The 22,967-nt window shown below is 37.9% G+C and overlaps 1 protein-coding gene and 1 pseudogene across 2 annotated transcripts; one reads left to right on the plus strand and one right to left on the minus strand.

The window, feature by feature from the left end:
• The first annotated feature begins 1,505 nt into the window (after positions 1-1,505).
• LOC126800402 (protein TOPLESS) lies at positions 1,506-9,898 on the plus strand. 2 transcript variants are annotated; one of them, XM_050527770.1, is made up of 27 exons: positions 1,506-1,670; positions 2,055-2,200; positions 2,307-2,486; positions 2,605-2,718; positions 2,804-2,962; positions 3,506-3,683; positions 3,781-3,907; positions 3,994-4,103; positions 4,198-4,363; positions 4,503-4,612; positions 4,734-4,803; positions 4,900-4,973; positions 5,068-5,163; positions 5,247-5,342; positions 5,450-5,577; positions 5,675-5,909; positions 5,991-6,152; positions 6,231-6,332; positions 6,509-6,655; positions 6,938-7,048; positions 7,138-7,317; positions 7,413-7,541; positions 7,629-7,724; positions 8,081-8,269; positions 8,353-8,519; positions 9,081-9,354; positions 9,706-9,898. In XM_050527770.1, exons 2-26 carry the CDS (start codon positions 2,121-2,123, stop codon positions 9,289-9,291), a joined length of 3,417 nt encoding a protein of 1,138 aa, XP_050383727.1. In that variant the 5' UTR covers positions 1,506-1,670; positions 2,055-2,120; the 3' UTR covers positions 9,292-9,354; positions 9,706-9,898. The 2 variants fall into 2 exon arrangements, with proteins under 2 accessions (XP_050383727.1, XP_050383728.1); XM_050527771.1 differs by having other exon boundaries at positions 9,084-9,354.
• A 2,610-nt stretch (positions 9,899-12,508) lies between these two features.
• Positions 12,509-17,798, minus strand: LOC126797075 (histone H3.3a-like; annotated as a pseudogene).
• Between the last annotated feature and the right edge of the window lie 5,169 nt (positions 17,799-22,967).

Consider the following 22,967-nt stretch of genomic DNA (forward strand, 5'->3'; position numbering starts at 1 on the left):
GAGAGAGGAAGCAGGACAAGCAACGCACAAAAAGAGGAGCATATGCTCCGGCACAACAAAATTAGTAAGGACAAGGGATTCCATCATTCCTCAGTAACATTGTTAGAGACGGTGGGGGAGTCTCCGACCAGTAGCGAAGACCCACCGTCCGAAAACCAAGATTGGCTGCCTCATGTGCAGCGCAATTAGCTTCCTGGGGAATCTATTTCCAATCAATCCGTTCAAAAAACCGGCACCTCAAGGTAATTTCTTCCATGATGATTGACGTTTTTCAATTATTACAAGTGCAATTTGTTTGCAACTTGGATATAACATTCCGAGAATCAGAGCGGAATCTCACCAATTTATAGCCTCTTTGTAAGGCAAGATCCACACCAGTCAAGACAGCATGGGCTTCAGCAATCTCAACGCTCTCTGCCTTCAAAACAACAGCCGAATCCCCCCCCCCAAATGATGACCCAAATGATCAAATATCACAACCCCAACATCACCTTTCGACTCATCTACCCAACAAGCATCACTACACGCCACAACTGTACCAGGGAGGGTTGGAGATTCAGAAAAAATAATGATAGATGCAGTGTATGAATTTACATACTCAGAAGCTGAAGGGCAGCAGCAGAGCTAAGAGAAATCACTTGGATTTTGGTTGACAGGGCAAGGAACTGGGACTGGGAAAAGGACAGCATGCTTTAAATTGACATTTTCTTTGGGAAAAGAAAAAAGAAACATTTTCCTTGTTGAGCATAATGGTACATTGGTACATCTAAATATGGTTCACGTACCCTCTGGTCTTGGATAAAAAACCCCACGTCACTACTAGAAATCTACAGCTTCACTCGCTTCCGTAACCATCACAACATTCTCACTAATTAACTATTACAACGTTATATCGCGATTACTCACCAACACTTATCGTGACCTGTATGACCGAATCACGTGATATTCAATGAGTTTACCGGGAGTGGCTAGTGGCATGCCATCGTAATTCGTCTCAAAATCTGGGGGTAAATCGCTTTCGAGGCCGGTCCGAGAAGGCTTGTCGTTTTTCAAGGGGATCTGGTGGTAGTGAATATCGCTATCCGGGACTAGTTTCCGCTACATTTCAGCCAGGGTTTGGACTCAATCCCATTGGTCAGTTCTCGTCCTAACATTCCAGGTCAAAGCTTCTAAACCCAGTCAAACGACTCTCATTGGCGGAGTACTGTCGAAGCTGCCGCAGGCAATTATCTCACCCGTATGTATCTGCTGAATAACAGTTGTCAGCTAGTGATTCCGCGCCGGTGGACTCGACAAATGCCCGGCTCAGTGGGACCCATATCTTCCTGGACCTATTATAAGTGCTAGAACTTATGCAGTAAACCTATCACAAGTGCGATAAGCTATTACATGAAATGATAGGTTATAGGGTGATCTGTGGAGCTGGTTATCATCCATCTTCTCTTTTATCTGTCGCCTCCTCCTATAAAAATCACCCATTTCTGCAAGTTGAATGTCTCCTTTCTCTCTCTTTCTCTCTTGGCTATATATAATAACAAAAATTAGAGAGAGAAAGAAACAGAGTTTACTAAGTGAGGAGAGAGAAAGCTATATCTCTGAGCTCCTGTTCTGTTCTGGGTCTCTCTCTCTTTCTGTAATTCTGGTTGGTGTTCTGATTTGGTTCTTCCAAGGTGAGAGCTTTCTCTGTCTTTGGGTTTTAGGAATCTCAAACTTTTGGGTTTTTATTTTTTGGTTGTTGGTATTTTTCTCCTTAGGTGGGTTTGCTTTTGCATCTTCGATTCGTCTTAAAGCTTCTTTCTTTGCCTCTTTGATCCTCATAAAGTTGAAAAGAATTCTCCTTTACTTTTGGTCTATGTTAAAAATCAATGAAATTGTTGATGTGTTAGTCAAAATGAATGATACAATGGGCAGAATGGGGTTTTAGTTTTATGATCTAGTTCTGGGTATGCGTTTTTTGAAGTTTTTCTTGCTGGTTTTGAATTTTGTGTGGATTTTTGAGCTGTTTGAAGTTGACCCAATTTGATTTTTATATGTATTGGTTTATGGTGTTGCAGATCTAGTTATATTTGGAGTGATATATCTGGGTTTGGAATCGAACAGGGCTAGACTGGGTGGTCAAGATGTCTTCCCTCAGTAGGGAGCTTGTGTTCCTGATCTTGCAGTTTCTAGATGAGGAAAAATTCAAAGAGACTGTTCACAAGTGGGGCTTGTTTCCAATTTTTTATTATTTGTTTTTTTTTCAGTTTCTTGTTATTGGTGATTATTTATCTGAATGTGTATCATTAATTGCATTTTGAATTCAATAGGCTAGAACAGGAATCTGGGTTTTTCTTTAATATGAAGTATTTTGAGGATGAGGTGCATAATGGCAACTGGGATGAAGTAGAGAAGTACCTCTCTGGGTTCACTAAGGTGGACGACAACCGCTACTCCATGAAAATATTTTTCGAGATAAGGAAGCAGAAGTATCTCGAGGCATTGGACAAGTAAGCTTATAGTGTTTTACTCTAAGTTCATTTGCTTGTTGGAACGGAAATTTTTGTTGGAAGTGTTTACCTGCATTGAGGAATTTTGATGTAATTAGATTGTTTTGGACTTTACTAGGCATGACCGGTCTAAAGCAGTGGACATATTGGTGAAGGACTTAAAGGTGTTTGCCACATTTAATGAAGAACTTTTCAAGGAAATCACTCAGCTTCTGACCCTGGATAATTTTAGGTATGTTCTCACTGTGATAATGTTTCCAGCCTTGTTAGTAGAGAGACTTGGGCAATGAGCAATAAAATGGTCTGTTGCACTGCAGGGAGAATGAACAGTTATCCAAATATGGAGATACAAAGTCTGCCAGGGCAATTATGCTTGTTGAACTAAAGAAATTGATCGAGGCTAATCCCTTATTCCGTGATAAGTTGCAATTCCCAAACCTCAAAAATTCAAGGCTGCGAACGCTAATTAACCAAAGGTAATACCCCATTAATTTCTCTTCAATAATAAAACATTAGCTGTTCACTTCAATTATGATTCATTACTGAATTGCAAGTGGCTAACTCACTTCAATTGTGATATATAGCTGAATTGCAAGTGGTTATCTCACTTCAGTGTTGTGATTTATAGCTGATTTGGATTTTTTGTATTTTTTCATGACACATGCTTTAGTTAAGATCATGTTCATCATGGCATTCAGAATGACTGAATGAATACATCATGAAGTGTTAATTCTAGCCAATGAGTGGTGAGTTGTGACATTGAATGCTGTAACATAAAAAAAATCATCAACATTCTAGCAGTTCCCAAAAAAGTGAATCTTAATATAATGACTCAATAGCATAGGGGCCTGGTGCATGTGAGTGTATCCTGGAAATTCTACATTGACATTGGTACACAAGTTGATTCCAGCATCTGTTGTCAGAAATTTTAAAAGCCACTAGTAACTAGTACTTGAGCACATTATTACCCTTTCTGATTTTACATAAAGAGAACTGATGTTTTCTTCTGTAAATTACAGCTTAAACTGGCAACATCAGCTTTGTAAGAATCCAAGGCCGAATCCAGATATAAAAACTCTTTTCGTGGATCACTCATGTGGACAACCCAATGGTGCTCGGGCCCCGTCACCTGCAAACAATCCATTGCTCGGATCCTTACCGAAAGCTGGAGGATTTCCTCCTCTAGGTGCACACGGGGTGGGTTAACACTCTTACTGGTAGTTTAATAAAGGATATGTGTAGTGTTTCTGTTCTGAAAGAGCTCTTATTGATGTGCCTGGCCTTGTATTTTCAGCCCTTTCAACCTACACCAGCCCCGGTTCCAATACCCCTTGCAGGTTGGATGTCTAATGCTTCCACTGTTACTCATCCAACAGTTTCTGAAGGAGGAGCTATTGGTCTTGGTGGTCCCTCAATAACAGGTTAGTTATCATATAGTAACTACTCTGGCTCTTAGTTTTACTTTGAATTATAATTTCTAATTGAGGTAATTTATTTCATTGTATAGCTGCCTTGAAACATCCAAGGACTCCCCCAACTAATCCTTCTGTAGATTACCCGTCTGGGGATTCTGATCATGTTTCTAAGCGAACAAGACCCATGGGTCTTTCCAATGAGGTATTTTCGTATTTGTAGCTATCAGCTTTTAAATATTTATTTTGTGTTCTTTCTGGCTTACCTTTTGATTACATACATTTCTAACTTTGTGCAGGTTAATCTCCCTGTTAACATATTGCCAGTGTCATTTCCGGGTCACAGTCATGGTCAAGCTTTGAATGCACCTGATGACTTGCCAAAGAATGTTGCACGGAATTTAAATCAGGGTTCATCGCCCATGAGCATGGATTTTCATCCTCTTCAGCAGACTCTGCTTCTTGGTTTGTATTTTATTTTACATCTGTGCTTTACTTTCATATGTAGACTTTCAGTTCTCAGCTATCTGTCCTATTATGGTTATATGTTGCTTGCTGTTTATGTTCCAATTAATTGTTGATTGTTCTTACCGTGATTCTTCAGTTGGTACCAATGTCGGAGACATAGGTCTGTGGGAAGTAGGATCCAGGGAGCGACTGCTTTTAAGGAACTTCAAAGTTTGGGATCTTAGTTCTTGTTCAATGCCTCTACAGGTCTGTCCACTTCTGCCTAATCTCATAAAAGAATAAAAAAAGGCACGCATGCTCCGTTGGTTTTGCCTTTGTGGCTGTAAGATTTGATTAGACTGAATTAATTTCTCTTCATATGATTCAGGCTGCTCTGGTAAAGGATCCTGGAGTATCTGTTAACCGTGTAATTTGGAGCCCTGATGGTTCTTTATTTGGTAAGCTAGGCCATTTGAAGTACCCATGGTATATGTGCACTATTGAAGGTGTGGATTGGGTTTTTAATTGATGTATCTTAAACAACCGAATTACAGGTGTTGCTTACTCAAGGCACATTGTTCAAATCTACTCTTATCATGGAAGTGATGATATACGACAACATCTAGAGGTATACTTTTGAGGGTACTCCTTTCATCTTCTTCCACCCTACCTGCTATCCTAAGTTTGCCATACTGATGAAGACTCTGTATATACTGTCACAGATTGATGCTCATGTTGGTGGCGTAAATGATCTAGCATTCTCCCACCCCAATAAGCAGCTTTGTGTAATAACCTGTGGGGATGACAAAACAATCAAGGTTGATTAAGTTGTTCAACATATTTCCTGGTCTAATTGGAAAAAAATTATCTGTTCCTTGCTGAATTTTCTTTGTAATTTTAGGTGTGGGATGCTGCAACTGGTTCAAAACAGTATACTTTTGAAGGTCATGAGGCCCCAGTTTATTCTGTCTGCCCACACTATAAGGAAAACATTCAGGTTGTCCAACTTTTTAAGCTTTTGTCTGAACACACCTTGCATGTCTGTCTCTAGTTAGTAGTCTTTCCTTGGTTTCTGGTGTTCATATTTTTTGTTTTGCTTTTCAGTTTATCTTTTCAACAGCACTGGATGGAAAGATAAAGGCCTGGCTTTATGACAATTTGGGATCTCGAGTTGATTATGATGCTCCTGGGCGCTGGTGCACAACCATGGCATACAGTGCAGATGGCACAAGGTCTGTACACATTACCTGTACTTTACGCTTGACTTGCCTGGGCAGGCTACATGATTTATCATTCCTGTTTTCATTGGTGGTGGGTAAATTTTTGCAGGCTCTTTTCATGCGGGACAAGTAAAGAGGGTGAGTCATATATTGTTGAATGGAATGAAAGTGAAGGGGCAGTGAAAAGGACCTATCAAGGCTTCCGCAAGCGTTCTTTTGGTGTTGTGCAGTTTGATACTACAAAAAACCGGTTTTTGGCTGCGGGTGATGATTTCTCTATTAAATTCTGGGACATGGACAATGTTCAGCTTCTAACAACAGTTGATGCTGATGGAGGCCTCCCGGTAGGTTCAGTCTGTTCAAGTAATTGAAACAATTGGTTTCTACAAAACTATTTTTTCATTTTTACTTTTCATAATATGTAGGCAAGCCCCCGTATCCGCTTCAACAAGGATGGCACTCTCTTGGCTGTGTCTGCCAATGAGAATGGGATTAAAATTTTGGGCAATGCAGATGGTGTTCGGTTGTTGCGCACATTTGAGAATCTTTCTTATGATGCATCAAGGACATCTGAAGTTGTGGCAAAGGTAACTTTTCAGATCATAAATTCCTGCGGTACTTGTTTCTTCTTAAACCACCCTTGCGTAACATTTGAACGCTTTCAGCCTGCAATGAACCCAATTTCTGTTGCTGCCGCCGCCGCTGCCGCCACTAGCAGTGCTGGACTGGCCGAGAGGAATGCATCAGCTGTAGCTATTTCTGGAATGGTATGTTAGATATGCTTGTTCTTTTGTATAAAGATAACATGTTAATTTTGTGGCGTATGCATTTATTTAGCAATTACCGCAATTTTTGTTATTGCTTTCATCTTCCTTTCTTATGTATATTATAGCTAAAGGTTTGGCTTACGATTCTTTAATTAATCAAACTATTATCTTAACAGAATGGAGATGCTAGGAACTTGGGGGATGTGAAACCTAGAATAACTGAAGAATCCAATGACAAATCAAAGATTTGGAAACTCACTGAAATCAATGAACCGTCTCAATGTCGTTCCTTGAGGCTACCTGAAAACATGAGAGTGACCAAGGTATGATATTTTCCAGCTTATTTTCTTGGAATGTTTCATGGCATATTGGTGCATTTTATGGAAACACCAGGACCCCTTTTTTTGCCCAAGATGATCCAAAATATATTCTGACAGTAATTTCTATTCATAATGGTTTAAGTCGAAGGTACTATTTTCAATGATTTAGAGAGAGTTGAAATATAGGTCACAAAAATCATACTGGCATTTTCACCTTTTATTTTTATTTTTGCATCAGTGAGTTCTGCAGGGGGTATGGTATTCACATTAGCTTTATCTTTACAGATATCAAGGTTGATCTATACAAATTCTGGTAATGCAATTCTGGCATTAGCGTCAAATGCCATCCATTTGCTGTGGAAATGGCAAAGGAATGATCGTACCTCTGTTAGCAAGGTGATGCAGAGAAATTTTTATCATTTGTTTGTTCTTTCATTGTACATCTGAAAAATCAGTTTCATAATATCCAATAACTGATCCTGCAGGCAACTGCCAGTGTATCACCTCAACTGTGGCAGCCATCAAGTGGCATTCTAATGACAAACGATGTTACTGACACAAGTCCTGAAGAAGCTGTTCCTTGCTTTGCTTTATCTAAGAATGATTCTTATGTAATGTCGGCTTCTGGTGGAAAGATTTCTCTCTTCAATATGATGACATTTAAGGTAAAGTGTCTTCAAAAGTTCAGACTTTGTTTTGTTCATTACATGATTGTTTTATTTTTCTGTTGACTAATCAGTATTTCTTGTTGCAAGAGCAGACAATGACAACTTTCATGCCACCACCACCTGCTGCAACATTTCTCGCTTTCCATCCTCAGGATAACAATATTATAGCTATCGGCATGGACGATTCAACAATTCAGATATATAATGTTCGTGTGGATGAGGTATGATGTTGGTATATTATTAGTTACCTGCAGCATGCTTATTTTTTTTTAGATGGTTGTTATTTAGTTATAATTTGTTTGATGCAGGTTAAGAGCAAGCTTAAAGGTCACTCCAAAAGGATAACTGGCCTAGCATTCTCTCATGTATTAAATGTGCTAGTCTCATCAGGAGCAGATTCTCAGGTACACTTTCTCAAATCTTGTTTGTGTGTAGTGTTACTCCTGTGATAGTAGTCCAAATTCAAATCAGATTCCCAGATACCTTTCCTGCGGAAAATCTAAATTGTATCTGAAGAAAGATAATACTGTATATCAAACAGGCATACAACCCAAACACTACAAGGTCTATAGCAAGTTTTGATAGGACACAATAGGGCTCTAGTTTCCTATTTTACCAACATTTGTTACCTATTCAAACTTGTTTGCAGCATTTCCACTGCTTCCATATTACATAGTAATTTAGTAAATTGTGATATCTGTGATTACCATGATAAAATTATTTCAAAACTAGTAGCCAATATGACCCCTCCCTTCTTCAGGTTTGTGTATGGAATTCTGACGGATGGGAAAAGCAGAAGAGCAGATTCTTGCAGCTTCCAGCTGGGAGAACACCGTCTTCCCAGTCAGATACTCGCGTTCAGTTTCATCAGGATCAGACACACTTCTTGGTTGTGCATGAGACTCAACTGGCCATATTTGAAACAACAAAGCTAGAATGTGTAAAGCAGGTAAGTCAATTTGTTTTAGGTGCATGTATTTGAAGACTCGCTTCCATTTATTGCGCTTTACTATTGTGTTGTTTTATTTCCAGTGGGTCCCACGTGATTCTGCTGCCCCAATCTCCCATGCAACATTCTCATGCGATAGCCAGCTTATTTATGCCAGCTTCTTAGATGCAACAGTGTGCGTCTTCAGTGCTGCAAATCTCAGACTACGATGTCGTATTAATCCTCCTGCTTATCTCCCTGCTAATGTCAGGTATTTTCATCTCACTATTGGTCAACTACACTTTTTTCACTTGTCTAAGCGTCTGGATATTTTTTTTAACATAATTGCAAAAGTAAATATTCGAATTTTGGTTTCCATCTTCAACACTTCATGGTTTCTAATAGGACAGACATGACGCAAACCAAATCCGAGTTTCATAAGAACCCCACATCGCTCTCCTACCATGTACACTAAGTTGGGATCTGCAGATAGATGTAAAGTACCTTGAACACAAAAATTGAAAATATCTAATGTTTAACTAAATCAATTATTTGAGATGAATTTTGACCAATTCATTAGATGAAATAAGAAGAAACCAGTGTCCTATTCTATTTTAGACAAAGGATAGGGCTTCACATGCTTCAATTATTGGGAAAAAGCTGTATATGCACTCCAAACAGATGACTTTTCCTCAAATGATTTATCAGCTGAATTGAGTCCAGATTTTCAGTAATTCATGCATATTTAAGGACCTCATTGAAGTTAATATGTTGGAAGTCAATTCCATTGAAAGACTCTTCTAATTCCAGCACATTGTTTTCTTGTGTGCAGCAGTTCTAATGTACAGCCCCTCGTTATTGCGGCACATCCGCAAGAGCCAAACCAGTTTGCTTTAGGATTATCAGATGGTGCGGTTCATGTGTTTGAGCCACTTGAATCAGAAGGCAAATGGGGTGTGCCTCCACCTGTTGAGAATGGGTCAACAAGCAGTGTGCCAGCTACTCAAGTTGGAAATTCAAGTTCGGAACAAGCGCAAAGATGATTAAGTGGCTGGCAGAGCACAAGTTCTTTTACATGCTTGGCTTGCTGGCCCAGTTCAATTTAGGTATGCCTTGCGTTTGACGAGTCCTGTATTTCTTTTCTGACATTTTTAATTTTAACATTTGAATTCGTCTTTGGGTTTGGGCATTATCAAGGTTGTGTTTTTACAATCCTGGTGCATTTTAAGGTGTAAATCAACCTTTCATGTGCTAGCCCTTAGTGTCAAATAGTTTGTTCATCATTAGGATGTTAAATTAACAAATACTCAAAACTATGTAACAATTGCATTTAGTGTATCTGCAATGAGCTGATTAGAGAGCACCCAGTTACTGAAGTTTTTCAGTGTTAAATATCTCATGACTCATGCCCTTTATTGCTTTTAAATTAACTCATTTTCTTTTTGGACTTTTTGCAGTTGGTGGTTCCTCATCCAAAGTAATTACTGAAGGAATTATGTGCAGATGTGTAGATTTAACTAGTTGGTTAAGAATCTCTAGGTAATTCTGTAGGAGTATTATTGGCAGTGTTTTAAATTAAGGAAGAATTTTTATGTTTCTCCCTTGTGTTTTAATTTACTGCAGCTGAGAAATATAATTCAAGTTTGTTTCTGTCGCCGTCTTACTTTTCATATCTGTTCTAGTTAATCTTTACTGGTTCTTAACTTATTATTTCGGTTGGGTGATCAACATTAGTTTTCAACTTTTCATATTACTAAATTTTAAAGGCTCCAATCCTTAAATCCTTTTAATTTGTAAACTCTGATGCAGCCTAGTATGAAAGTCAGACTAGTCATTCGTAGCGTTTTCAACCATCTTCTGTGTGCCGAAACTTGTATGTTTACTTGAAATCAAAGTGTAAAGTTAAATGAAAATAAAGAGCAGAGTTCACTTCGCAATCTTCATCATTGGCAGTCACTGCACTTGATGACCATTTGTGTTGTCTACGCGGCTGTTTTGATTCAAATTATCTTGTCTTTTCTGGTTCACCCTCAATTATTAGTTTGATCCAAATCATCCAATGGCCAGGACAGAAATTAACAACAAACCATTAATTCGATATGATGCTTTCTAGCTGCAAATTAGTCACTTACTGACGGTTTTGTTATTAGGATTTTGACTATGTTTTCTAGCTTCAGTTACTGTCTCATGTGTTCATCTACGGTACATTAATGTATCAAAAAACTAGTTTCATTTAGAGGAAGATTTGCTCGATATGAGTTGACTAATTTATCACTCCTAAGTCTCTATACCATGACAGTGATATAGTGATATAGGGGTGGACTCGGTTCTATTGGTTCGGCTTAAGAGCACTACTCGAAAATTGAAAATCGAAACCGATGCCTCGGTTTTGTATTTCTTGAAACCGAAATTAGAAAAATATCTAAAAATTACGGTTTCGGTTAACCTACAATTTGGTTCGGTTCGGTTTCAGTTACATAACCTATTATCCGTAATAATTTTTCGCATGACCTAAAATAAAAACTAAAATCAAAATAAAGTAGTAAACTATAAGTTTCGTACATCAAATTAGTAAAATAAGTAAACTAGATAGCGATAAGTTAGAAACAATAAATAAAATCAATTAGGTTATAATTAAGTATTAACCAAAAATAATATTTAATGAGTTAAAGACCGGGAGTAATTAAATTATACATTTCAAGGGCATGATCATGTATATCGAATGTAATTCTCAACCGATAAAACCATGACGTACACCTATTAGTATATTAAATATTAATAATTAAATACATATATGTCGATTTGGTTTAATCGGTTTTCTACACGGATGAAACTGCAAACAGAAACTAAACTATCGGTTTGATGTTATTTTCGAAACCGATAGAGCGGTTTTGCTCGATTTCGATTTTTTGGTGTCAGTTTAGTGCGGTTTTGCTCGGTTTTCGGTTTTTTTTTCAGGGTCTAAAAGTCCACCCATACAGTGATAACACCATTGTTTGAACTCCACCCCAACCTTCAACTTCCTACTGCAATTGTAAAGCTTTTCTTTAGCCAATGAAGAACTTAATCCGACTTTTTCCTTCAGAAAAGTTGACAAATAAAGTATCTCCACAAGGAATCATGCACGTCTTTCTTAATGAACTGAGCTGCAAAATATATGCATCCTCTCGGCATGTATCGCAACCCTCCTCAAGTAAAGCAGAACCGTCACCGTCGCCTCGTCCGACCGAATTGAACCATCCTACTCTCTCCTTCCATTTCCCCGGCATAGCGGCACCATTGGGGCCAGTGACGTTAATGGCCATGAGGCCATCTATGACGGTGCCCGAGCCGTCGGATTTGATTTCCGATAAGGTGGAAGAAGACTTTGTTGCCATCGTTGTTGTCATGGGTGATTAAGCGGAAACCTTTGGAATCGTTGAACCATTTGACCTCTCCCGAGTCACAGACAGTTGAAATCCTAGACAGCGAAACAAATTAAATTCGAAGGCACTTGACTAAACTCTAGCAACATCATCATAGATAAGTAGATAAATATTTTACATTTTTACCCATAAGGTGAGTCATGGTAGAGCTCGATCTCATCGTCCTCATCATTTAGCTTGCAGGCACAAGCTCAACTCCTCCTTTCTGTAAAAAGCACATGCATTATTAATCCGATGTTTAGATTGCGACTTGCGAGGCATCTCGGATCGATCTGGCTACCACTTCCTCTAAGTAGTGAACAAGATATAGGGGTTGTCTATGGCACATTGATACGCCTAATTACACACCACGTACGTCCGGCAGTTCGTTCAGCTTATTGCAGTACATAATTTGTAAGGAAGTAGTTGTTATGGACTTATGGGCAAGGTATTCCGCATTCCACAACAAAAGAGGTGGCATTATTGGAAGTTGAGAGTTGAGACTCATCTTCTTTTCTGCACCAAGCTGTACGTGTATACATGAGAATTGAGAAACGTACGTATGAGATCGAACTGTGGTTTCAGACGTTTGAGTTGTTTTCCAGATTATTTTGAAACAAAATTAACACTACATACAAAAGTCAAGACGAACAATTATTCCCAGAAAGAATATTTATTTAACTAGCTAGAATCGTTTATTCTAGTAAAATAGAAAGTAGAAATGGAAGCTAGTACAGTAATACCGAATTCCATAGGAAGTTATACTGAATCCACTTGACTACAAACCGAAAAACCAAACAAAACACTAATCATCTCTGAATCCTATGCCTTAACAGGAATATATCACAGCTAGTTGTTAATGCAGATCACCCCTGATCCTCCGAGCCAACTGCATATCTTTCGTCATGATGGTAACTCGCTTTGCATGGATAGCGCGGAGATTGTTGTCCTCGAAGAGCGCCACAAGGTAAGCCTCAGAAGCCTCCTGCAATGCCAGTATTGGATGGCTATTAAAACGCAGGTCAGTCTTGTAGTTCTGGGCAATTTCTTGAACAAACCTCTGGAATGGCAGCTTTCTGATCAGGAGATCAGTACTTTTCTGGTACTTGCGGATTTGGCGAAGAGCAACAGTACCAGGGCGGTATCTGTGTGGCTTCTTCACACCTCCAGTAGTGATTGGGGCAGACTTATAAGCAAACCTTTGTGGCCAGACTCTTCCTTTGAGCTTTCCCTCCTGTTGACTTGCGGGCAGTTTGCTTAGTACGAGCAATCTCTTAAACTTGATTATTAACCTGTTAAAATTTTATGAAGGAACAATAACTTGTTGATGCACAATTTATTCTTCCTCCACGTTGAAGGTATATGTACAGAATCAAATAAAAGCAAGCTAGAACATGAAAATTAAAATAAACTATATGATAGCTTGCTAGGATTAACATATAATAAATAAAATCCAACTAGTAATCAGAAACCTAATCAATAGTGTTTAACTAGGTTGGGGATTAGTTTGAATGGTCATTGAAGTAAAAGAAGTTTATCTTGATAATCAATATAGAACCTAGTCAACCTACTGTATCTTATCTGATATCTGATATCTCCCTTCTTATAAATTAGTCTTTGTCTTCACATCAGAAAGCTTTGAATTAGTTAACGACTTCATAATATGTAGAAAATATAACTAATTTCTTCACAAAAGAACTAGATAAGAAGATCGATGGAAAGCAACAGTGATTTTGATATCTTCATAAACTCGAGTCTGTAACAAACTGATGAAATGTCTTTGCATATATCATGAGAGATCGATGTAACCCTTAATTTGTAGCATTCGGGAATCAAGAAAGCATTCAATTTTAGTATGTAACATCTGCATCAAATGACTCAATTCAACATTGGATGTATGTATCATGTAGGCATGTATGCCTAGCTAGCAATAACCTAGGGCAGTTGTACGTAGTTAATTAACATTTTTTGAAGTTTACATTTCCTTCCAAAAAGTCTACAAGATATATATAATAGTTTAGATCTTCACCAGACAACCATATTTAGGACTGGACATGTTTATGGAATCAACCAATTCAATTTGACTAACCTTCAAGGCTTCAATTGCTTTGCTACGATGCGTATCCATGAGACTCTTCAGACCGAAACTCTTTAGACCTATCTTTCTTCAAATGTTGGCATGCAACTGCCAACCGGTATGAATTTCCTCTCTCAATGAGGGGGTTAATCTACTATACATCAATGTATGCTATACATCACACATCCGACCGTTGACAACGAATATCATTTTTCTAACCTCACTCACACAACAATATCGACCGTCGGATGTGAGATGTATATCATACATTGATGTATATTAGAATTTTCCTCAATGAGGGCCCATACATAGGAGTTGGATATGATGGCTCGTCTGAGAAGCAAGCTAATCCTATTGGTTGAAATTTAAAGAACCAATGGGATTAAAACAATTAAGTCCATCTTATTGGTTATGAATGAGGTCCAATAAGAATTAGACACTTGTTACAACTAAGAAGTTAAAACAAATTAATTTTTACATATTTAAGGATTTTATCAAATATTAGAATGTATAATTAATGCTAAAAGAGTACAAAATTTTTTTTATCTGCTAATTAGTGAATACAGTACTGAAATTACCTCATTCATTCAAATTCATGTCTTACATGGGTGCAAATCCTCTATCCCCAATTCTCTCTCTCTCTCTCTCTCTCTCTCTCTCTCTCTCTCTCTCTCCATTATTTTTTTGACACATGTGATCCACATCAACCAACTTTACACTTACTTAAAAAAGCTAAGTATTTAAGAAATTTATTATTATTATCATATTAAAGTTAAATAAACTATTGACTAATATTATTAGTATTTTTGCTACTATGGGGGTTCCGGTTGGGGGGGGTGGAACCTTGAGCATACGGGGAAGTGCACCATCTCCAATCACCTGCACACCACGTATAAACGGTGTCAAGGGTGAAGACTGGGCCAGCTGGCCTTTGATCATATGATGCCTAAGTCAGCAACATGATGATGTGTAGGTAGGAATTAAGTGGAGAGTAGAGGCTTATCTTGTGGAGAGTGGAGAACACATATTTATAGGTAAAGGGGTATTTGTCACTAAAGTTACCAAACTACCCTCTAGTGGAGAATGTAGGGCAAACACACAAGTAATGGGCTATTGGGCCTAGCTGGGCCCAAAGTGGCGAAGTAGAGTTTCGACAACTATGGTTTAGGCGAGTAATTACGATGTTAAGCACCCATTACAAGGGTGACATTAACAAGTCCTCAAATTTCTGGTCAAGAGACTCTCTTGGAAGGGGGAGTTTTCTCAAAATAGAATCATCGGGAGTACGAGCCTAAACGAGTGCCATAACACTAAATGGAGACATTACCAGTTCCCTAAGTCCCCAGGCAAGAGAGAGGATGGACCGGGCGGCGCTACCTTATGGTTAACAGCCAGAAGCTTTAACCAACTGAGTTATTCCAACATGTAGAAAGAAATGTGTGCAATGATGCAAGGTCTAGGAGAGACCGGATGAGGAGACAAGTGTGGTCCCGGAAGGACCAAAGTCAAGATATGATATAGAGACAAATGTGATGAACCAGAGGAACATGTAGCGTGTATACGATGTGTGGTTACCTCTAGGTGAGCTCTAGAGTGCCTACGTACCTGTGCAAGGGATCAAACCAACCGTAATTCATTTGGAGATAAACGGGGCCGCGTCGGGGAGTGCTAGGGACTCGCCCCAGTCAGCATGGCAGGGTCATGCCGAGGAGGCATGGCGTGATCGTATACAGCAATGGAACGAGCCAAGAAAAGTGTTGGGGAGAAAAACCAAACACCATGTCACTTGAGGCCTAATAAGATACCGACATACTGTTGAAGCAAAAATATCCTTAAAGCATAAAAAGAATATCACTGAAGCATATATATGGTACCGCTGAATCATAAGGGAGTGTCGGCTCTGAATCATAGAAAGAATGTCGCTAAGTATAGAGATAATAGTGTTGAAGTATATAAGAGGTCCCTCTGAAGTGTATAATACCAATGAAGAAGCATAGAAAGAATATCACCACTGAAGTATAAGAATCCCGGATATCAAGAGCAAATAGATGTCTTTGAAGCGTAGGCGCGAAGAATTTGAAGTGGATACAAGGCGGTGCTGAGATCCGAATAACATTGTTGGCATATGTACATATCACTTAAGTGGACATAAGATGGTGTTAGGACTTGGATAGCACTAAGGCGTGTGGTGAAGCATGATGAGTACTATGTGAGGCGAGTAGGATGCTTAAGTCCCCCAGTATTCAGGTTATGGCGGTGTGCATGCACCCGCCCGGAGTAAGGTGAAAATCTAGCCGGGGGTGTAAGTACTCGCTCGGGTGGAGGTGTTGAAGCCGGGTTAGGTAATGTAAATGCCTGCCCCCGTGTGGAGAGGTAGAAGCCGAGGAGTCTATGTACTCCCCCTAAGTGGCTAAATATGGAACACTATTGGGGAGTGTGTACACTCGCCGTGGTTGGTTTGAAAAGGTATCGAGACACCTTGTTTGGAGTACACCTCGGTGTTTTTACCCTTTGAAGAGAGTCATCGGTGTTATACCCGTGGATAATAAACTGTGGGTGCGAGAACCAGTGGAGAATAAATCGTGGGCGTGAGAACCCGTGGAGAATAAACTGTGGGTACTAAAACATTTGGTGTTACGTCCCCAAATCCGAGACCACTATTATATGGAAATATGGTTCCCGAATTAGAGGTCACCTTAAAACTAATAAAATTTCATCAATAAAACTGATAGAAATATATGTCTGAATAATACTTTTATTAAGAAACAAAATCAGAGTTATTATACAATACAACGGATTTAGAAATACTGAAATTTAGCGAAGATACATGAGTCTCGTATTTATAGTCTTGAATTAATAATTGAAGAAAAACCATCATTTTATTTAGTAGATTCATCTTATTCCCCAAACATCTACTCATTACCTGAAAATAAGATTGTGTAACATCATGAGTAACACAGACCCAGTAAGTACATAATACATTCTTATAATAATTTGGCTAATGAGAAATTCAAATATGAACAACCAAGTAAAATGTACCAAGAATCAGGTGTATTTGGTCACACAAATTCTTACTTATGCATAAATATACATATCATCATCAATATATTCAATCAATTGTGTGAATTTTCAAAAAAACTGGTAATTAATCATAAAGTCATATGTTAGGGTTCACATTTACCCAAAACACGGATAAACCTTAGCATACCGAGGCCAACACTAAATTATGTATACTCAAGGTCAATTTTCCTATGAGTACAATAGTGCACTATCTGTAGGGACTATGGCCTAAGGCTAACTCACAAAGCACAACACAATTTTACCAGCAATTCACTTTTAAGCACGGGATGGTACTAATCACCCGGCTTCACACATCCAACTCAATAATGTCAATAGAATATCACAAAGTTTACTAATATTTAAATACTAAAAAAATAGTCTTACATCAAGATATATATACTTATTAATAACTCAATGTATGCATGAAATTAACAAGTTAATAAACTTGAAAGTAAATGTACAAATAAAATAAATGTACTTTAAATTAAAAGCAATTAGATAATATTAGTTAGTAGTCAAATGATTAGTAGTCATTTCTCCTATAATAAGGAAAGTTTTTGTCCAAAGTAGCAATTGTCGTTCAAATAATAGTATCAAAGTCCGTCAACTTTCCGTATCGATAACTCAATCAATAAACGTCCAATTAGGCAAGTGAGGAATCTAAATTCAAGGATTTTTCATAAGTAATCCAATAGGATGAGTCATCCAATCCAGTTCAAAGTCATTGAGTCCAAAAAGTTCAAACACAGTAGCATTGCAGAAACTGATCATCAAGTTATCATCTTAGATGTCTACATATTCTACTTGTAACAAAATTTTATCATTTCTTCTGACACTTTCCAGATTAAAGTTTGTGGAAAATGGTTAAGAAATGAGTGAGATATGAGTTTTTAAAGTCGTGAGTGCTATAAGAGATTTTCAGTGAGTTTATTAACTCTTAACTTTGATTAGCCATAATTTCTCCGTTTCTAAACATTTTTGAGTGATTCAAAAGCCTAAATTGAAGCATTTGTCATGAGGAATTTAATTCTATTGTTATCTTGGACAAACTAAGATGGTATAAAATACGAAAATATAGCTCTTACCAAAACATGGTCGTTTCAATTTTATCCTTAGCTATGCACTTTGATAAATCTAAAAGGGTGAAATGAGGGTTTTGATATGGATCCAAAGTTGGATTACTTTAGTAAAGAAGAAACTTGTTTAAAAGAGAAAGAGTGAAGGCTAGAATTTCAGCTTGAGAAACATTGGATGGTTGAGTTTTCTATCAACTAAGGGAACTCTAAATTTGCATGATTTCTGATTTTGAAGTGTGAAGAAAAATTAAGACAACTCACAACTATAAATAGGCCAAGAAGGAATACAAAAGTTCAATTCTCACATACTCTTCTCAATAATTAATATTGAGTGATGGCCTAGCTAATTAGTGTAGTTGTTGGCAAAAGAAAAAAATAGTGATGGGGTAAAACATAAAAATAAATCAGCTAGGTTAAAAACATATTGGCATAAGATTATATATATATATGTAGATATAACAAACACATTTATATGTATTATTCTAAAAAGTAAGGGAATTTAGTATATTCATTTAATAAGGTTTTCAATATATTTTCATTATCTAATACTATATAATGCATAAAAGATAATACTATTAGTATTAGTCTTAAACTCGATTACAAAGTATCGAGTATACGCAAGAATATGAGTTAATGTATTCAAATCGTGGTCTAATACTTACAAAAAGAAATTTTATATCTTTGAAAGTATGTACCTTAGCATCATTGGTTTCTAAAGAGAATTATTAGAAGAAAAATTGAATTAATTCTAAGTTAATATAACCTTAGAGTACTAAATAGTAAATACTAAATTTCGGGGTATTACATTTGGATAGTAAGCAGTGGGCACTAAACCCGTGGAGAGTAACCATATGAATGAACCGCTCATAGAGAGAGTGAACATCAAAAGAGAGTAAGTCAAGTGAGCATGTAAAAATACCAACAAAGGCAATCATATAATTAAGCATGAAAAGTAGTCATGAGGAGTCCACATAGAGACAAGCCACAAGGGATCAACATAGGTGTGTAGCCGTATAGTATTCCTTTCGGTGTAGCCGTTTTAGGTGTTTAGCTATGAGGTGTTACCGTGTGGCGTAATCATAAGAGTTTACCGTTTAACGTGACCTATGTGAATATGTGCAAGTGCAACAATTATACTCGAGAATAATGTAGCATATATATGTCACGGTGTATTTATGGCAATAACTCAATTAGCATAAGTGAGAACGTGCTGGAAACCGTCGAAGATGTCATAACTATAATAAAAAAAATAGAGTTAATGTATGAGACTTCATGTTGACTATTGAGCCCCACAAAGCTCATGAATTTGCTCATAGAAGTAAGCTTCCTGGTGGTAGTTGTAACCTATGTAGCACAGATACGGATACGAGTGTCCGTATTGGACACGATTCGATACGTAGACACGGCATATATAAATTTTTTTAGACACGGACACGTGGTGGACACGTCAATTAAAATTATTTTAATATATATATATATTTATTTATTTATTAAAAAATTAATTTAAAAATTTGAAAGTATTTAGATGTATATATATTAAAGTGTGCATAAATATAACAAAAACTGAATATGTTGGAATGGTTGAGGATTTGTTGGATCATTTGGATGACCAAGGTTCTAATCCCACCACAAACATTCTTATTTTTATCATGAGTTTCTCTCCTTATATATATATATATATTAAAGTGTGCATAAATATAATAAAAACTGAATTTGTTGGAATGGTTGAGGAGTTGTTGGGTGTTTTGGATGACCAAGGTTCGATTCTCACCATAAGCACTTTCAATTTTATTATGAGTTTGTGCGTGTCCACGTGTCCGTGCTTCCTAGGTTGTAACTCACTGGGGAAATATATAAGTGTGTGCTGACAACTCCATGACACTTAATCAAGGTAATTATCAAGAAGAACTCGGGTGACAGATGCAATTGTCCATATAAGATGTGTTGTGGCACTTTGCTAAAAATATATTGATCCGCCCAGGGAAAATCATAAAGTGGGTGTCCATAGTATAGTGCAGCATTTTTGCAACAGGTGTTGATTATACACTCGTAGTCAACGACTCATTAAAATTTCAATTGACCTTTTTCCTTTGACCCGGCTCTCTCCCATTTTTCTCGTCTTATTCTGTTCAAAGGTCCAACCAACAAAAGTCCCTTTTTGGCACATAAGCACAGAGAGAAGATTTTGGGCGGGGGCGCAAGGTGATGGAGCTGCTGGGCCGGGAAGGTGCATCTGGGTGAAAGGGCAGCCGGGAGGAGAGCGTTCGGGAGAGGCTTTAGCCTGGTGAAGGCGCAGGGCCGCCTGGGCATAGCCGGGTTTAGAGGCCACTTCAGCCGGATTGAGAGAGCAGTCGGGTGTGAAGACGCATGGCCAGCTGAGTGAGTTGTTTGGGACGGGAAAAAAAGCATTGGATGAGAGAGAGAGAGAGAGAGAGAGAGAGAGCAGCCGAGCCGGATAGAGGTGTCGGTGCTTGGAGCAGCCGGATGAGAAAGAGCAGCTGGATTGACTCTCACGACCATTCATGGCCGGGTGCAAGGGTTCTAGCAGGGAGAAACGTCTTGACCGGGTGAGGGCTTCCAGCCGGGAGAGAGAGCTGCTGTGACGAGATTCGTCTGGGCGATCCGGAGAAGTCAGCCCAGATGAGGTACAAAGCTAGTTTTAGATCTAGATTCTCTGTCTATCATAAAAAAAATCATTTTTTTGCAAGTTGAAGAATTTGTCATTTGTTTGTTGTAATCTGGATGTTGTGGGACTTGGAATAGATGTTGAGGGTGAGGCGTTGTGATGCTTACAGTCAGTGGTGGAGAAGAATTAGGATCTCAGATCCATTTTCTCTCCAAAAACTTATTCAATCAGAAAAAACCCAGAATTAGGAAGTAGCTTGATTTGAGATTGTTGTGTACGTAGCAGACAAAGCTTGTGCGTTTATAACCCAACTATGGAGGATAAAAGTGATGACAGATCCCATTTTCCTCTCCCCAAATTTCTGCAGATTGAAGAACCTAGGAGTTCAAAATTGAAACAGCTTGGTTGGTGAACTATTGAAGTGTAATAAGCAATAATCTGTGAAAGAGATGGACTCATGGTGTGTGAACATGGAGGAACTTGAGGTGGAAAGAGGCCGGGAAAGAAAATTTCCAGAAATTCCAGCCAAGTGATAGAGAGCTGGTGGCTTGAGAAAATTTCGAGATGAGATTTTTTTGCCAATGATGAATTTGCTCAAGGTGAGTTATGATGCGACCATTGGGATTGAAGTGTCTGTTTTTGCTACTGTGGGGTGAAGACTGGGCCGACCTGCCTTCGATCCTCCGATGCCAAAGTCAGCAACATGATGATGTGTAGATAGGAATTGAGTGGATAATGGAGGCTTACCTTGGGGAGAGTGAAGAACACATATTTATAGGCAAATGGGTATTTGGCACTAAAGTTACCAAACTACTCTATGGTGGAGAATGTAGGATGTAGGGCAAAACACAGGGCTATTAGGCCTAGCTGGGCCAAAAATGGCGAAGTAGAGTTCCGACAACTGTTGTTTAAGTGAGTAATTACGATGCTAAGCACTCGTTACAAGGGTGGCATTAACAATTAGGGATGAACATGAAACCCATAAATTGTTAGGGATGAACATGAAACCCAGAACAAAGAAAGTTCATCCATCTACTTTCCTCCCATATCACTCTGCTCCTTTTAGTTGATCCCTTGTAGGCCTGTACTCCCCTTTCAATTCTCATTGTCAAACAAGCTTAGCTGTTAGTCTATTACCTGATTACCTAAATGGAGGCTGCAAAACCTATTACATAATACAATACTAAACCGATCAAACCCGTAAGTCTGATCCCTAACCAATAAAGCAGAACTATCTCAACACTACCGAAGCGCGGTAGTTTGTTTCGCAAATTTCTGGGTTCATCGCAATCCACCACATGAGCTCTTGAGATCCTTGAACTGCTGGACACAATGGCTGTGTTTGGTACAGCTTTGCTTATAAAAAAAGTTGACTTGGGCTGATTTTTTAAAATAAGTGGCTGATAAGTAAAATAACTAACTGTTTGGTAAATTAACTTATATAAATGGCTGTTAGTAGCAAAAGCTATGACAGAGCGTTTGGTAAACTCAAACTGACTTATACTTTTAATTTGTCAAATGACCAATTTGGGCATGTAAAATAATTTTTGGTCAATTTGAGTTTTGCTTGAAAATATATGACATCCAATTATTTAAAATTATCTTAAATAAATATATTCTTATATTGATAATTTGATTTTAATTAGGTAATGTAAATACATAAATACTCATACAATGTATCCATCAAACTTTAAGCAATCATGATTCTTAATGTATCCATTTCTTGTGCACCATGATGATTTTGTTGTTAATTTTGTTCTTCTTGGAAAATTACAAGGGATTTACAAGCCCTGTCAAATAGAAGTTAGCATGATAAAAAATGTGGAGACAAAAACCCACTCCTTTAGAGACCAACGTTAGATTACAAAGTTGAGTAGTTAGATCTAGAGCAAAAACTCCTATGCTTCTTGTTCAGGCTTCAGTCATGTCTAAGCCTTACCTTCCTTTTCAGCAGAACCTGAAATTGTACACAACACATATTAACACAAGGCAGAACACCAGCATACTCTAATATACTTAACAAGAGTTAATAACAGAAACGTAGAACACCAAAAGAAGGTGCAGGAGTGAGTACCTAACTTAAAAAATTCATCACAAGTTAACCACTCCATAGAAATTCATCAAAATTTCCAAATCATTAGTACACACATAAAATAACAACTCCACCAATTTTCAAGCAAAACATAGTCTTATATCTTAGTTAAATTTGAATTCAAATGAGCAGAGATTAATGGATGTGGGATTGTGCTAGTGCTGGGTGGTTTGGTTCAAATGTGGGTTTTACTTTCTGCTTCTTTCGTTTGTGTGTGGACATTGTTGTCATCATAGATTAAACAGTATTTTAACTTTAACGTATGTTAAGTTTGAGATTTCTGGTTAGTAGTTTGTTAACAAAGATGAGTGGAACTACCTTATTTTTTTTTTTTGCAGAACTGAATGCAGAGTCGATGAGAAACATGCCATGAAGATGGAATTT

This window comes from Argentina anserina, chromosome 6 (genome assembly GCF_933775445.1).
Source record: "Argentina anserina chromosome 6, drPotAnse1.1, whole genome shotgun sequence".
Taxonomy (NCBI): Eukaryota; Viridiplantae; Streptophyta; class Magnoliopsida; order Rosales; family Rosaceae; genus Argentina; species Argentina anserina.

Coding starts and splice junctions, on each gene's coding strand:
- LOC126800402 (XM_050527770.1), top strand. CDS start 2,121: ATGTCTTCCCTCAGTAGGGAGCTTGTGTTCCTGATCTTGCAGTTTCTA. Junction 2,201..2,306: donor TTCAAAGAGACTGTTCACAA/GTGGGGCTTGTT, acceptor TGAATTCAATAG/GCTAGAACAGGAATCTGGGT. Junction 3,684..3,780: donor CTCCTCTAGGTGCACACGGG/GTGGGTTAACAC, acceptor TTGTATTTTCAG/CCCTTTCAACCTACACCAGC.